Genomic DNA, 13671 nt, shown 5'->3' on the forward strand with positions numbered 1-13671 from the left:
TTAGGAGTGATTTTCCTGCATTTATATGAAACTTGTGTTTACAGGGTTTGCTGGTTCCTGGGAGAAACAATACCGTGCCAGAGGGTCAGGCAGCCCCCGTCGGCGGCCGGGAGGCGGTCTGGGACAGGCCCCCCGGCGGAGGCAGGCGGCAGCAGACCACCATCTCTTCGGGACCAGCCCTACCATCTCCCCAGCCCACGCCGCGGCTCCCGGGTGCCCGGGACGCCTCCCCCGGCGCCCCGCGGTGTGGCGCCGGCGGGCTCTAGGACCGCGGTGGAGGCGCGGTGGAGGCGGGTGGGTTGAAGGGCTCCCACCTGCCCGCGGCCGGCCGCAGTTCCCGGTGCGGCGGGGCGATGAAGGGGCCGCGGGCACCCGCGATGTTCGGGGCGGGCAGGTACAGCATCCCGCGGCCCGTCACCAGAAACCTGGAGGACCTGGACTCGGTGCAGAGCGTCCTGCTGCACAGGTCAGTGGCGGGGACGGGGAGGCGGCTCCCGCACCGGCCCGCCGCGGGAGTTCGCTTCCCGGGTTTGGGAGGCTCCGGCGCCCCTCGCTTTCCGACCGCGTCCCCTGGAGGGGGGGGAGAAGCGGGCCGGGGATCGGCAGCGTTGAGCCCCCGACTCTTCGGAGAGGCTCCCCGCGGTGGCCTTTTGTTGCCGAGGCAGAAAGCGAGAAGGGCCGTGTCCCCGCCGCCCCTCACCTTCCCCGGGCGCCGGTGGGGCGGCGGGAGCGGGGGCGGCCCCGGTGCGCACGCGAGGGGAAGGGGAAGGGCGGCCGCCCCGCCGGGCACCGGCTGCCCTGGGGTTTCCTTCTCTCCCTCCGGGCGAGGCGGTGGGCCTGCAGGTGAGGGAAGCTCCCCTGGTGCCGTGCTGAAGGGTGCCCGGCAGGACCGCCTGGGAGCACAGGGGCTGCCTCTGCGTTTCTTACACGTGTAAGGAAACGGGATGGTGGAGGGAAGCTCTGTGGCATCAATTCCAAAAGCGTTTTCAGCCCTTCCTTAAGGGGAGGAAAAGAAAAATACCTTAACTCGCACACAAGTTCAAGACGAGCACTCCTTCAAGGCATGTGCAAGGGGCACACTGCCTAAGAAGCTGCTTTTTCCCCTGCCTTCACCATCCCTAACATGCAATTCTCCACAGCATCCCCCCAAAGAAATCTTGGCAATAAGATCTTTAGGCCCATGCAGGACTTTCAAAGCCACCTTCCATGCAACTTTCTTTGCACTGAGAGCCACTTAAACTTCACAAGGAAAACACCATCCTGTTGAGCAGTACTCAAGAGAAGCTGATCTCCAGTTGTTCTGCACAGCGCTCGTTTCCTAACACGTTTTCTTGGCTACATTGATTTATTTCCTACTGCAAAGACAAAGTACGCTTTCTCTCAGTGCCGACTCCAAACAGCTCTTGCTATGGAAACTAACAACTAATTATTAGCTCAGCTTCTCTCCGGCTCAAAGCACCAAACTGAGTAGTGGCTTAGAATCCGTTCCTGTCAACACCGAGGATGAAAGCAGAGAGTACAGGAGGAGGGCACGCCGCAATCAGCTTGCTCCCGCGTTGCACTCTGAAGCCGCTTTATAAGCAATAAGTGTGCCCATATGCTGCCGGGGGACCCTCTGGGATCTGAAACCCTGTACATGCATTTGTCAGTGACTTAACAGAAAATGTTCCATTTCAAAGTTGGATTGAAAACATGCTGCCCCATGGTATGGCTTATATGAGTATACTCCCAGTGTAATAAGGTACTATTCATACTTGAAGCATGTGCATGTTGACTGACTGCAAATAAGGGTTTTCTTTCATGCTTGACGTGCCTGCTATGCATAGCAGGTGATCCTAAAAAAAGCCTGTAGATTTAAAGTGAAGTAAAAACAGTAGGAAAAAAAATCTTATTTGGAATTACAGCTGCTTTTCATGCTAGAGAAATCTCTTAGCTCTGTAAGACTGTATCCCGAAAGAATGAGATATGTTGAACTAGTCTTCCAGAATTCTTCATGGCAGTCTTACGCTGGTTTTATGTTCTTCTCCTAAATTACTTTCTGTGGTCCAGTTGCATAGAGGGAATTTGATACAGAAAGCTTAAAAAGTCAGAACAGCCTGGTTTATTTATCAAGCACTGGAGTGTTTTCTCACAAAATTTCTGTTCCTTTGGTCACAAAGGTAGCCTTCAGCCTCCGTTTAGTCTGTCTATATGGAAACATCCCAGCTGAAGTGACAGTCCAGTATCACTGTTCAATTCATGCCACTGTGCTACGGATGGTCTCTCTGCAATACTGTCAGAAAACCTGTCAACAGAAGATTCTGTAATCGCAATCTTATTCATGCACTTATATGTAAACCTTGTAATCACAAAATCTTATTCATTAAGGAATACCTGTGACGTGCCTTTTGTCCCTTATGAAAGACTTTGGCAGGGTAGGGGAAAGCTGGATTGCTGTCATTAATCTTTAAAAAAGAGGAACTTTTTTCTATCTCATTTTTGCTCATGCTGTGCACTGGAGGAATAAAAAATTAATAGGACTCTAGCTGAAAAGCCTGTCATGTCACTCTTTAGCAATCCAGGTTTTAGTTAGTGTTTCTTCAGATGTTTGAGTAAAGCAGGTGTTAGCAGCAAGAAACAGAACTGCTGAACAAAGATGAAAATATTTTCCTCTTAGTTTTATCTGCTTGTAATATACCATGTTATGTCTGTTCAGTTGTTGACAGAGCCTTCCTGGAAATATTATCTGATTTGAAAACAAGCAGAAAGAAAAAAATGGAATAACAAGTCACTTAGGCCTTCTTATTTCTTTACTAATAATGAAGAGCTGTAATTTGAAGTATGGCAGGGGAGGGAGAAAGCAAAGGAACACTTAAAATGCTGTTGATACGCTTAGTCAGTGTAAGAAAGACAGGTTCAACTATAGTCCAGGTATATCCACTGAAATTTGTCTTACAGTATTACTACGGCCTGTTTGTTCTGCCTACACTGAACAAAAGAGCCAGAAAGCTGGCAGATCCAGTCGTTAGAGAATTGTCCCAGTTTGGAGCACTGGGATAGTACAGAGACAGCACTGCGGTCTGTGCTCTTCCTCACCCACACTGGCATTTAGCAGGGGGAATGACCCTGAAGAAGAAGGGGAGATTGCTAAAAAATCAGGGATCTGATACAATCCCTGGACTGGCACCTCATGGGCATAAACTGGGTACTTGAGAGCATCAGATAGCGTTCCCTCATAGCAGAGGGAGTTAGTTTGCCCCAGTATACTGGAGGCTGAACACTGTCCTGGTTTTCAGCCCTGTGTTGAGAAGAGCTCGACTATATCCACAAGTCAGGCCCAACATGCCTGCTGAATGTGAATCAGTGAGCTTAATCTGGCGTATCATCGGTGAGTCATGGGTCCTGGTAAAACTGCTAAGGTCAGGCCTGACTATGCAAAACAAAACATGACAAGTGGGAGTAGTCATAAACGCTAATCCTAAATTTCCCTCTGCTTTTCCATCTAGCTGCTCGGAAAGACTATAACTCCAGACTCATTTCGTCATCATCAGGTTGAAAAAATGAGTTGTCAGTATGTAACTATAGAAAACTGTTAGCAGTTTAAATTGGGCAGTGGTTCAGGTAAGGGTTCGCAAGTATCCATGCAACAGAACCAAAAAATAGAGCTATGCCCTAGTTATTTTCCTCCTTTATTAGGAAGGACCAGTACATCTCTTTGGTGTATCCTATACTCTTTAACTCTTTTCACTGTGATCTACTCCTGAATATAAATGTGGATCAAGGTAGACTGTTATTTTTAAGGTACAATGGCTTTTGAAGCAGGTTAGACTGAAAAAGTAACAAGGAACTCTTGTTCTGAAATGAATTTCCACACATGGATTTAGTTCCTTGCAGGAACAGCTAATCAGAACAACCTTAAGGCAAAAGGGAGTTCTTTTTAATTATCCACTTTTAAATGTTCATTAACCAGTTGTCAGTAAGGGTGAGCGGTAGTACTGATGCCAGAGATGCCCTGTGGCAAATTTTTTACCATCTGCTTGTTAATAATGGCAACCTACTGTAGAAGGCTTATGGGTTCCGAAGTGAGAACCATCAGCCCAGCTACTTGGACTAAGTGTAAAAGATCTGCCAGAAGACAAATTATTTTAAGTCTTTTCCTAATATTTATGCACAAGAAAGGAGAGGCTTTTCTCTCAAGAGGGATTTTGTGGGAAAATCTGTGTCTTCACTAAAATAAAACCCTGCTGTGTGAGATATAGTATGTCTTGCGATCTTTAATTGTTCCCACAGCAGCAAAAAATTCCACATTCATTTCAGAAAAATACTTAGGTGACTCCCAACTACCTCTCTCAGTGGACCAAAGTCTTCCATCATCCTTTCCTTCATGAGACGGTTATCCCTGTAAAATAGCAAGTAGTGCAAGACCGCCACCTCCTTTTTAGAGAGCCTGTATTTCTCACTTATGGAGCAAACAACTGGAAACAATTAACCAACTCTTGAACTTAGTGAAATTTAACATAACTAACACAGGGCCATCTGGCATAGACTATCACTTCTCTACAGAAACACTTCAGCGTGCTGTTCAGTGTATTAGAAGTGCTTGCAAGTATCGGCAGCATTAAGGAGGGTGGGGCAGTGTATCTCGCCTACCTCTATTAAAATTCTAACTGCTGTAGTAATTCCACTTAGAAAACCATAACTTATTAGGCTCTTTGGGAAATGCTGTTTATGCAGACTATTTTGTTTTCACAAAGTAAATGGTTTGGGAAGTAGGGTACTTTTAAAATATTTCTTCCACCTGTTCTTCTGGAAGTGATAGAAAGAATGCAAGTTGGTGCATATCTTGCATTCTGACAATTGGAAACAACCAAAGAGCTGATTTTTTTGTTTTTTCAAGAATTGTCTACCACACGTGGATTATATACTTTGTGTGAAGTGGTTGTTGCCAGCTCAGATGGGAAAAAACCCTTACCTTATCTACCATATCTTGTTGTATACTGAATGAAACCATATTAGAAAAAACTTATTTTCTGTAGGTAGGGAGTGTTTCTATCTCCTCCTTTGGATAGGTTTGTAGTCTTAAAATCCACGCAACATTGTTTATCTTTAAAATCAGGCCTTGTACAGGCACTTCAGAATGGCCACAGCATGTAACTTAGGTATCTTTAACTACTCCAGTTGAAGCCTTAATCACATGAATACGAGTCCAAAACATTTCTGTCTGTTAATTCACTTGAAATCACGCTTAATTAACAAACACTTCCCTAAAATAGTTTCAAGCACAGGAATTCCATACCAGAATTCTGTGACTCCTACGTAGTGCTCCAGCACTATAAAACCTCGCTGCTGAAGCTGTGCAAAAATCCCACTGAGCAGAGATTAAATCCAATGCATTAAAAGTGCTCCAACAATTATTCTCCAAACCTTTCCTTATTCACCATGAGTGTCTTAATAGGTCTACTGACATAGCTACACAGCAAGTTGTCTGCAGGGTTGCTGTGGGTCTTGTTTTTCATGGATGTAAATAATTTAAGTCCTGAAAACTGAGTAGGTTTTTTTACCTTTCTTGACTGTGCACAGTTTTGCATTTGTAGACCACATTGACTGCTTTGAGGTGCCAGTCGAGCTTGTTTGGGTCTGTCTCACATCCTTGCCGCTCCTCCCTAACCTAAAGAGAAGCATCTTAGTTTCTAATGAGTCTTAAATTATTATAATGGAGCATAACAAAACACAGAAGTCTTCCACTTGTAACCGTTTGATTTGATGAAAACTACCTCACGTTTCTTTCAAAAATCAGTTTTGGATTGCAAGCGATGCTTTGAGGCTTGCCCCATGACTGAGTTTCATTAACAGTCTCTTTCATGGGACTGTTGCTGAGGCCTTGCTATCAGAGGACTAAATAAATGGTCTGCTCGCCGTTATGTCTTCCGTATCGACCCACTGAAAGACTTTCCAGTGAGACTCGGCTGTTTGTTCTCAGGAGGTAGACGGGGAGGTTGGGCACTTGGAAATGATTACCGCTCCCGGGGCCGGCTGGCGGCGGCGGCGGCGGGGCTCCGCGCGCGCGGGGGCCTCACAGGCGGCGCCGCCGCGACCGTTAACGCTCCGCGCGCGCGGCGGCCCCGGCAGCGCCTTCAGGCTTCCCCCCGTCTCCATGGCGCCGGGCCCGGCCCGCCAATGGGAAGGGCAGGGCGAGGGTCACGTGGGGCGCCGGGTACGGGTGTCATGGCGTCCGGGGGGCACGGCGGGAGCCGAGCTGCAGCTGAGGGGATGGAGCCGCCGACGGGAGAAGGCGCCGAGCGTGAGGCCACCGGCAGCGAAAGCGAGTCGTGCGCCACCTCGCTGTCTACAAGCTCCGAGTAAGGGCGGGGCGGGCGAGCGAGCCGCGGTGCCCTGGGGCGGGGCTCGCAGCCCCCCGCCAACGGGGGCTTTCCTGCTCCCCGCGCGGGCCCCGGTCTCTGCAAGCACCGCTAGATAAGGGGCTCTTCACTCGGGTCCCTGAAACGTGCTGGAGACCCCTGACACTCGGCGGGCGCTCGGGCGGCTAAAGCTGTGGGGCGCCGTGTCTCCCAGCACTGAGCACGATGCTTTCCCCTCTCCCTGCTCCTGAGCGCTGCAAGGCTTTGCTTGCTGTCCTCCCTGAGTGTGTTCCCCTTGGGCCTCCTCCGACTGCCCTAGCTGGGACCACCTCTCCCCGCTCCTGAGCGCTGCAAGGTTTTTGCTCAGTGTCTTCTTGAGTGTGTGCTCTCCTCAGGCCGCCCTCTCCGACTGCCCCGGCTGGGAGCAGCCAGGCGCGCCGTCACAGAATTACGGAATGGCGGGGGTTGGAAGGGACCTCTGGAGATCACCTCATCCACTTTTTGCTTTGTAAGACTGCATTTCTCTGGCAGAACCCTGAAAGGAACGTGGTGAGCAGCAGTGTTAGTTCAGCTAGCGGGCAGTCCTTGGGTTGATTCCTGTATCCCAGCCGCACAATGCCTGAGAAAGAGAAAGAAGGGACAGGGACTTGGCTCGTGTACTGTAAATGCTTTAGCATTGGAGATGCGGTCTTACTATTTTAGTGATCTATCTTTTGCGAAATAGTAGGTGAGAAGACAACTCTGTAATACCAATGCATATTTTAAAGTCATGTATGCAACCACTGGGGCTTTCTTTTTTTTTTAAATTCATATAAACATTTACTCTCCCATTGTTCCTGGCATGAAAGCAACTTTGCTTCACAGTTCAAATGTGTGTTTCAGGGTCGCATCAGTGGCATTTTATTTGGCGTGTTATTTTCCTTATGCATTGAACTGAAGAAGAAAAACAAGATTTAAGTGGGAGAGGTTTGAAGTGTGTTTAAGTATACTTTGTTTTGCGGTTGGCCCATACCTCTGGCTCCGTGAGAGACAAAGCTGTTGGATGTACGCCTATCTTATTTTGTTCATATATTTATAAGCCAGAACTCAATTGTAACACAATTGTAACACCTCTGCCTGAAGCCATGCTGGGTTTTTTTTCTTATTTTTCTTTTTTTTTTTTGTGGGTGGGTTTGGGTTTTTTTTATTTTCCTGTTCTTTTGTCTAAAATGCCAATTTACTGGCATACTTTATACATGTTCAGAGGATAAAGCTGTGTTCCACAGTTTTCAACACAGAACACAATGTTTAGTATTGATGGATAAATTGAAATGCATCTTCTCTATCGCTGCATCAACAGAACCGAGAAGCTTTAACTTTGGGTCTAAATAGTTTCTTCTGTTGGACCCATAACACTCCAACCTTCTGAGTACAGAAACAAGAAGTTAAGGTGCGACTTGTAATGAAAAGGGAGGGAGAAACAGTACAGTTTTGCAAAGTATCAGGTACAAAGATATGTCTGTTAGCCATTTTAAGATAATGGTGTTTGTTCCTCTATCAATGATCTGTGTGTGGTTTTATGATCATCCATATTTGATTAAAGAGAAAAAAACCTTGGGAATAGTTTTCTGAACCAAAAGTTACTGACTTCCAGAATAAACTTCTGGCAGTTCAAACCGTGCTGCTTGATGCTACAGCTAATGTGGACAAACCAAGACACACCAAGGAGCATTCATGCGGGGGCAGAAACGGGTGTTATGAGTGCTTCTTTGTCAGAGCACTGTGATTTTGTTCAAGGCCTGTTTTCAGACAGAGCCATGAAGAGAATGCTTATCTATCACAGAATCACAGAACGGTAGGGGTTGGAAGGGACCTCGGGAGATCATCTTGTCCAACCCTCCTGCTTGAGCAAGTACACCTAGATGCCATTGTGGAAGTAGTGTGGTTTTTTTTTTTTAATAGTTTTGTCTATTTTGAGAGAGTTTAACATCTGCTGTCACTTTCACTAATTGTGATGGATCAGAACCCCTCTAGGCAGCCATAGCTATTAAGAGGATGGCAGCTTTGCATATGTGAAGTTGATGCCTCATCTGAAGCTGTACTTTGTCATTGCCCAGGCAGAGGTTGGGAAAGCTAAACTTCTTTCTTAACTTCTGCAAAGTATCATATGGGTGGAATTTAATCATACAGTGGAGTAAAATAGTTACCCCTTGATTTGTTGTTACCTTTAATTGCTTTAAAACAAGGCTAATAGATGTTAACTGTTCATTGTTTCTGCGTTTCCTTGGGTGAGAACAGTCTTCTCTTGCTTCAGAATCAGACCTTGCATCCTTCGTATCTAGTATGTGTCTCTTCCATACATGGACAATTTCAGCTGGCACAGTTTTTCAGACATCCCGAGGAAGAAATATCTGTGTGGGATCAGTGAAGCCGCTCTTAAAGGAATGCAGGTCTTCCAGATTTTTAGGTGCCTTGACTGAAGCTTCCAGACCTGTATAGAAGCTCAGGTTATTGTGTAAGTGCTTGTTTTGGCACAGGGAATAGAGATGGAAATGAGATTTTTACTTTGCACACATTTTATTTATCCTGGTTTAAATCAGTTATGAAACTACAGCACTAGGGAGAAGACCTGTCATCATGCAAATTTCTTGTTTCAGACTTAGCTTTTTTAGATGTCTGTATGAATCTGTGTTCAGAAAGTGATAGTTCCTTTACAGTACGCTCATGAAAATGCCTTCAAGGAGAGCAATTCATGCCATTGTGATGCTTTCTCAGTCTTCTGGCTTCATCAGCTTATTTGCATAGAGTGACTTTGCCATAAGTGCTCCTCCCTGATAAGCCTTCTCTCTGGGGTGCATCTGTATGAGTGGAGCCAGTGTAAACACCACACCCCCCGTTTTTTTTTCCTTTGATTCATATAGTAGGTTCTAATAAAAGTCAAGATCATGATAAAAATCCAAGATGATGAAGCTGGAGAACATGAGTGTACGAACTGACGTCCAAGCTGAAATTTTGACACCAGAGAAGAAAGAGCTTTTCCAAAGAGCACGATCCCTTTCAAAGATGGAGTAAAAAGGCTATCCTACTGTCACATCATAATGTTTCCTATATCAGTTTTGGTTTTTCCCTATTTTGCTTACATGTACCAGAATGCAGGAGTCCTTGTTAAAAAAACAAACCAGGGAAGAACTCTGTCACATTGTTTCTTACCTACCACCTTTTGAGAGGTGTTGCGTCAGGTAATTGTCTGGCCTCAACAGCTTTAGGTGTTGTTATCATTTTGATTACTTTCCTGAGTAAGATACTCAAGATTTTGAGTAAGGCATTGTAGAAGATGCAAACACTGACTTAGCCATGACCATCAGGAGTAGCCGAATTATCACTAGTGGTGGCCCTTCTTTTAAAACTGTCAACTTGGGCAAAATAATTAATAAATGCAGATGAAGTGCGTGATGTTTCTTGCTGTCTGCAACGTCCATAGACTTTAAGTCACTGGGGTTCCAGGAAGAGAGAAACGCCAGTGTTTTCTGTATTCTTAGTCCAGCCAGATCCTCTCTTTGAGCCCTTAAAGGTGCCATCGTGCAGTGTCTTTGTGTAATGTTCTCTGTTCAGCTAAACTTTGAAGCTGTATCATTTATCTAAGTATTCAAATTAATGCTCTATTTGAATTATATAATACTAGTTTTTAAAAAAATTTGCTTCCTTTATTCAGTAATATTAGCTAGCTCTTATATAAAGTGTATGAATATAAGTTAACTTTAAACAACTAATGATATGATTAAGTCTCCGTTCTAGTTTTTCCTTATTTGATTTTTATCAGTGTGGTTTCAGATTCACAGGAAGGGAGATCTGTTTGACGTCTAGTCAGGAAGGATGAACTGGTCTTGTCTGTTCCCAAAAATCTTCCATACAGAACATCCCAGATGTTCCTTACATCACCTGCTAATGCTGATATTTTTTTTAATTGTCGATGTGTGATCAAAAAAGCTCTCTTAATATTTACCTTAAATACTTTGGTAAATTAAACCACTAAGTATTCCTACTTTGACCCTTATTGATCTTCATCCTTCTGTAGTAATATTCTGTGGTTCATCTTGGGGTGAGGGAGTGGACCTTTTGGCCTGTTGCCCCTCAGCTGTTGTTTTTGGTTTGGTTTTTTTCCCAGCCAAGAGTATGATTTCCTTCAGTCTCTTTCCCTTTAAAACATGTTTATAAACTATTTACTGTTTGTCTCTGTGCTTTGGGCTTGTTCCAGTTATTACATCTTTCTTAAAATGTACTATCCAAAGCTGGACACGGTTGACACATTGCCATTGCCAAATTAGGACAAAAAATTTTTTGTGCTGTGCAGATGGTACTCCTGTTAGTACATCCTGTAGTTGCCTTGCCTCTCCTTTGCAGCAGCTTGTTGCTAGAGACTTAAAGTGATCCACTCCAGCTGCTAGAACTTTTTCTGTAGCAGTGCTGCCTCTTTACTTTTTTCTTGTGTGTTTTTGCATGTGAGCTTGAGCATGCTATTTTGAACTTGTCTTTTAAAAAGTGTTACCTGTATTTCGTCTTGGGGTTCTTTTTTTTATATATTGAGGTGATTTTAAAATGTTCACCTTGTCTTTTCAAAGGGCTTGCAGTACAATCTGTCTCATAAATGCCTAAGGGGAAATATGAGCGAGAACAAATAGGATGGCATTTTTTTCTCTCTAAGAGAAAGCCCCATTGTGCCCATGAATGTAATTACTAATTAAAGCTTGTATGTGAAAGAAATGGTTTGAGGTTGCTCTTGTTTGTTTGTTTTCAGAAAAAGAAATATTGCTTTTTGCTGTTTTCCTGTAAGGCATTTGAAGAAACTATTTTAACATCTGGGAGGGATGTCTTTTCTTACCATATCCGTCATTTGTCCAAGAAGAGCGCTTACCCTCATGGCACACATAAAGCAGTTGAGCTTTCAATATTCAGGAGACAATTTTTTTTTTTCCTTCCCCTCCCTGCCTTTGCACTCTTTCTATCCTCTCCCTACTTGAAGTAATCAGATGTCACTTGCATATAGCAGTCTTCCTTATCAGAGCTGTCACTGATCATTCTTCTTTCTTTCCCAGTGACCTTGAGCCTGAATGGTTGGATGGCGTGCAGAAAAATGGGGAATTATTTTATTTAGAATTGAGTGAAAGTGAAGAAGAAACTCTGCTTCAGAACAGCTGTCCAGAAACACCAGCAGTAAATCACGTCAGGTTTCGTGAAAATGAAGCTGAAGTTATTCAAGAGGGATCACGAAAAGAAAGAAAGTATGAACTGAAGAAATTGACCAAAATGTTAAAAAAGAAGAATCTTTTACCAAAGAATTCTGGGAAGAAAGGCAGTGGAAGTTGTAATGTGCACTCCACTGGTCCTACTTCCATATTGAAACACCAATCCACTCAGAAAATGGGTGTCACTGTTCAGCAAAAATACAAAGATGTGTATGTTTATGTAAATCCCAGAAAACTGTGCAGTGCTGGAGAAGATGAGCAGCACAGGCTGCTGGAGGCCTTAGTAGGGATTGTCCATCAGTCCTCGTGGAGCAGCAGAAGAGCAGAAAAACAGGGCAGGCGGGATAAAGTCATCAGAGGAATCGGCGAAGAGAAGCTTGTAGTACATGGCTTGGTGCCAGGTAGTTCAGCAATGAAAACAGGTCAAATCTTGATTGGTAAGTGATTGAATGAAGAGTTAACTTCTGAACTCTTCCTTTAAAATGAAGATTTTTGGGGTTTTTTGAGGCAGCTGACTTGAATATTCCTGAGACATAAGCAATTACTTACCACAACTATTTTGTCAGTTCTTGAGGGATCATTTTAAATAAATATCATTGCACCTGATGTTTTGTTACCTATTCTATTTTACTATATTAGTGGTTTTAAGAGCATGTGACATAAACTAGAAGGTGTTAATAGAGTAAGGAGATGACTATCCTTTAAGCGTACAGGGAGTGAGCAGCTTGAACTTGGAGTAACAAATACCCCACTGCCACCACCTTTAATTTAATGCAAAATTTGCTCCGTGGATAAGTGGGACTGGCGAAAAGCTGTGGTCTGCCACATATTGTATTTTGTTTTCATTCTTTTCCACACTATCCCCCTTAGATAAAAAGCTTTACTGTATATGCTTTTCATGTATTTTGTACTATAAAAATGAGGAAAAAGTAGAGAGTAAGATACATTAACGCGTTACAAACTCTCTGCATGGCCTTCTTTGGATATTCTTCTGTTTAGCAAGTATAACAGCTGCTTCTTCAGTACTTGTGATCCCAAGGCCTCCAAGTACATAGTGGGGCTGCAGTCTGCGGAGGCAGTGAGCCAGTATAGCAGCTCTCCTTTGTGTTGGTTTGGCTCTTGTCAGACGCTTCTATGAGCTGATGCAACTAAATAACCTGGCAGAAAACTAACCCAGAAGAAAAATCGCCAGTCTGGTTTTTGCTGGTGTAGTTAGTTAAACCTGGGTCACAGAAGGTCTGACAAGCACCCAAGTGTGGATAACAGAGGGGAAGGAACTTCTGTGGCTCATCATGAAGGAGCAAAAATGCTCCTGCCTCCAGCATCAAGAGGCTGTTAAAAGGATTCAGCGCTCACAAGGCCCTAACCTCAGAGACAGTAAATGTGAGGCTGCTAGGCTGCATCTGTTAAGGGTGGAAGGTTGTTTAATTACCCTTGAAATTGGTCCCTCGTAGGGAGGGAGCAAGGATATGGTGTTGGTTAGAAGATCATGAAGACCTCAATACTGTAGTAGCACAAATCCCACAAAGCCAGCATGAGTGCTATTGAAATTCCAATGTTGTGTGTGTAAAATGGCAAATCGTGCTTTGACTAGCTGATTCTTCTAGCACGTGTTTTTGGTGGGGATGCCAAAGAATACTCCAGAGGGAAAACTGGATAACTTTCAAATTTTACCAGAAAGAACTCATTAGTCAAGAAGTGGGGGATACAGAAAGAGGCGGAGAAGGGAGTGAGTTTCAGCTTGATCTGCTTAATGGTATTTAATCTCATTAGTGTAAGAGTGGGTATTTATAACCTGTAAGTTAATTTTGGGACACAAATCCATGTAAAACTGCATGTTAGTAGAAGCAGGTATGAAATCAGAACAGTATAGGCAAATACCAGGTCCAGGAGATAAAGCTAACCTCCTAAATGGAGGTGGTACTTCATCTGCAGCACTTCATGTCTCCTGGAGCTAGTGAGGGCAAAAACTGTGGGGTGTTTGTTTTGTTTTAAATAGAATAATATTTAAGTTAATCTAAAGAGTCTACCAGTTTAGTATGTCCTAGGCTATCATCAACTAATATGGCCTTGTTTTTGCACATTGGAAACAAATCCTTTTTCGGCATACT

The 13671-nt window shown here is 44.2% G+C and overlaps 1 protein-coding gene across 2 annotated transcripts in view; it reads left to right on the plus strand.

The window, feature by feature from the left end:
• Positions 1-282: 282 nt before the first annotated feature.
• The window catches only part of INTU (inturned planar cell polarity protein), a 57167-nt gene continuing 43778 nt past the window's right edge, over positions 283-13671 (plus strand). The window contains exons 1-2 of one of the 2 annotated variants that reach the window (XM_075090216.1): positions 283-466; positions 11411-11997. In XM_075090216.1, the coding sequence (XP_074946317.1) occupies positions 354-466; positions 11411-11997 (700 nt within the window). In that variant the 5' untranslated portion in view covers positions 283-353. Of the gene's footprint in view, positions 467-6189; positions 6339-11410; positions 11998-13671 lie in introns of those variants that run through there. The other variant, XM_075090215.1, reaches the window with a different exon arrangement.

The sequence above is a fragment of the Phalacrocorax aristotelis genome, chromosome 4, assembly GCF_949628215.1.
Source record: "Phalacrocorax aristotelis chromosome 4, bGulAri2.1, whole genome shotgun sequence".
NCBI classification, from domain to species: Eukaryota; Metazoa; Chordata; class Aves; order Suliformes; family Phalacrocoracidae; genus Phalacrocorax; species Phalacrocorax aristotelis.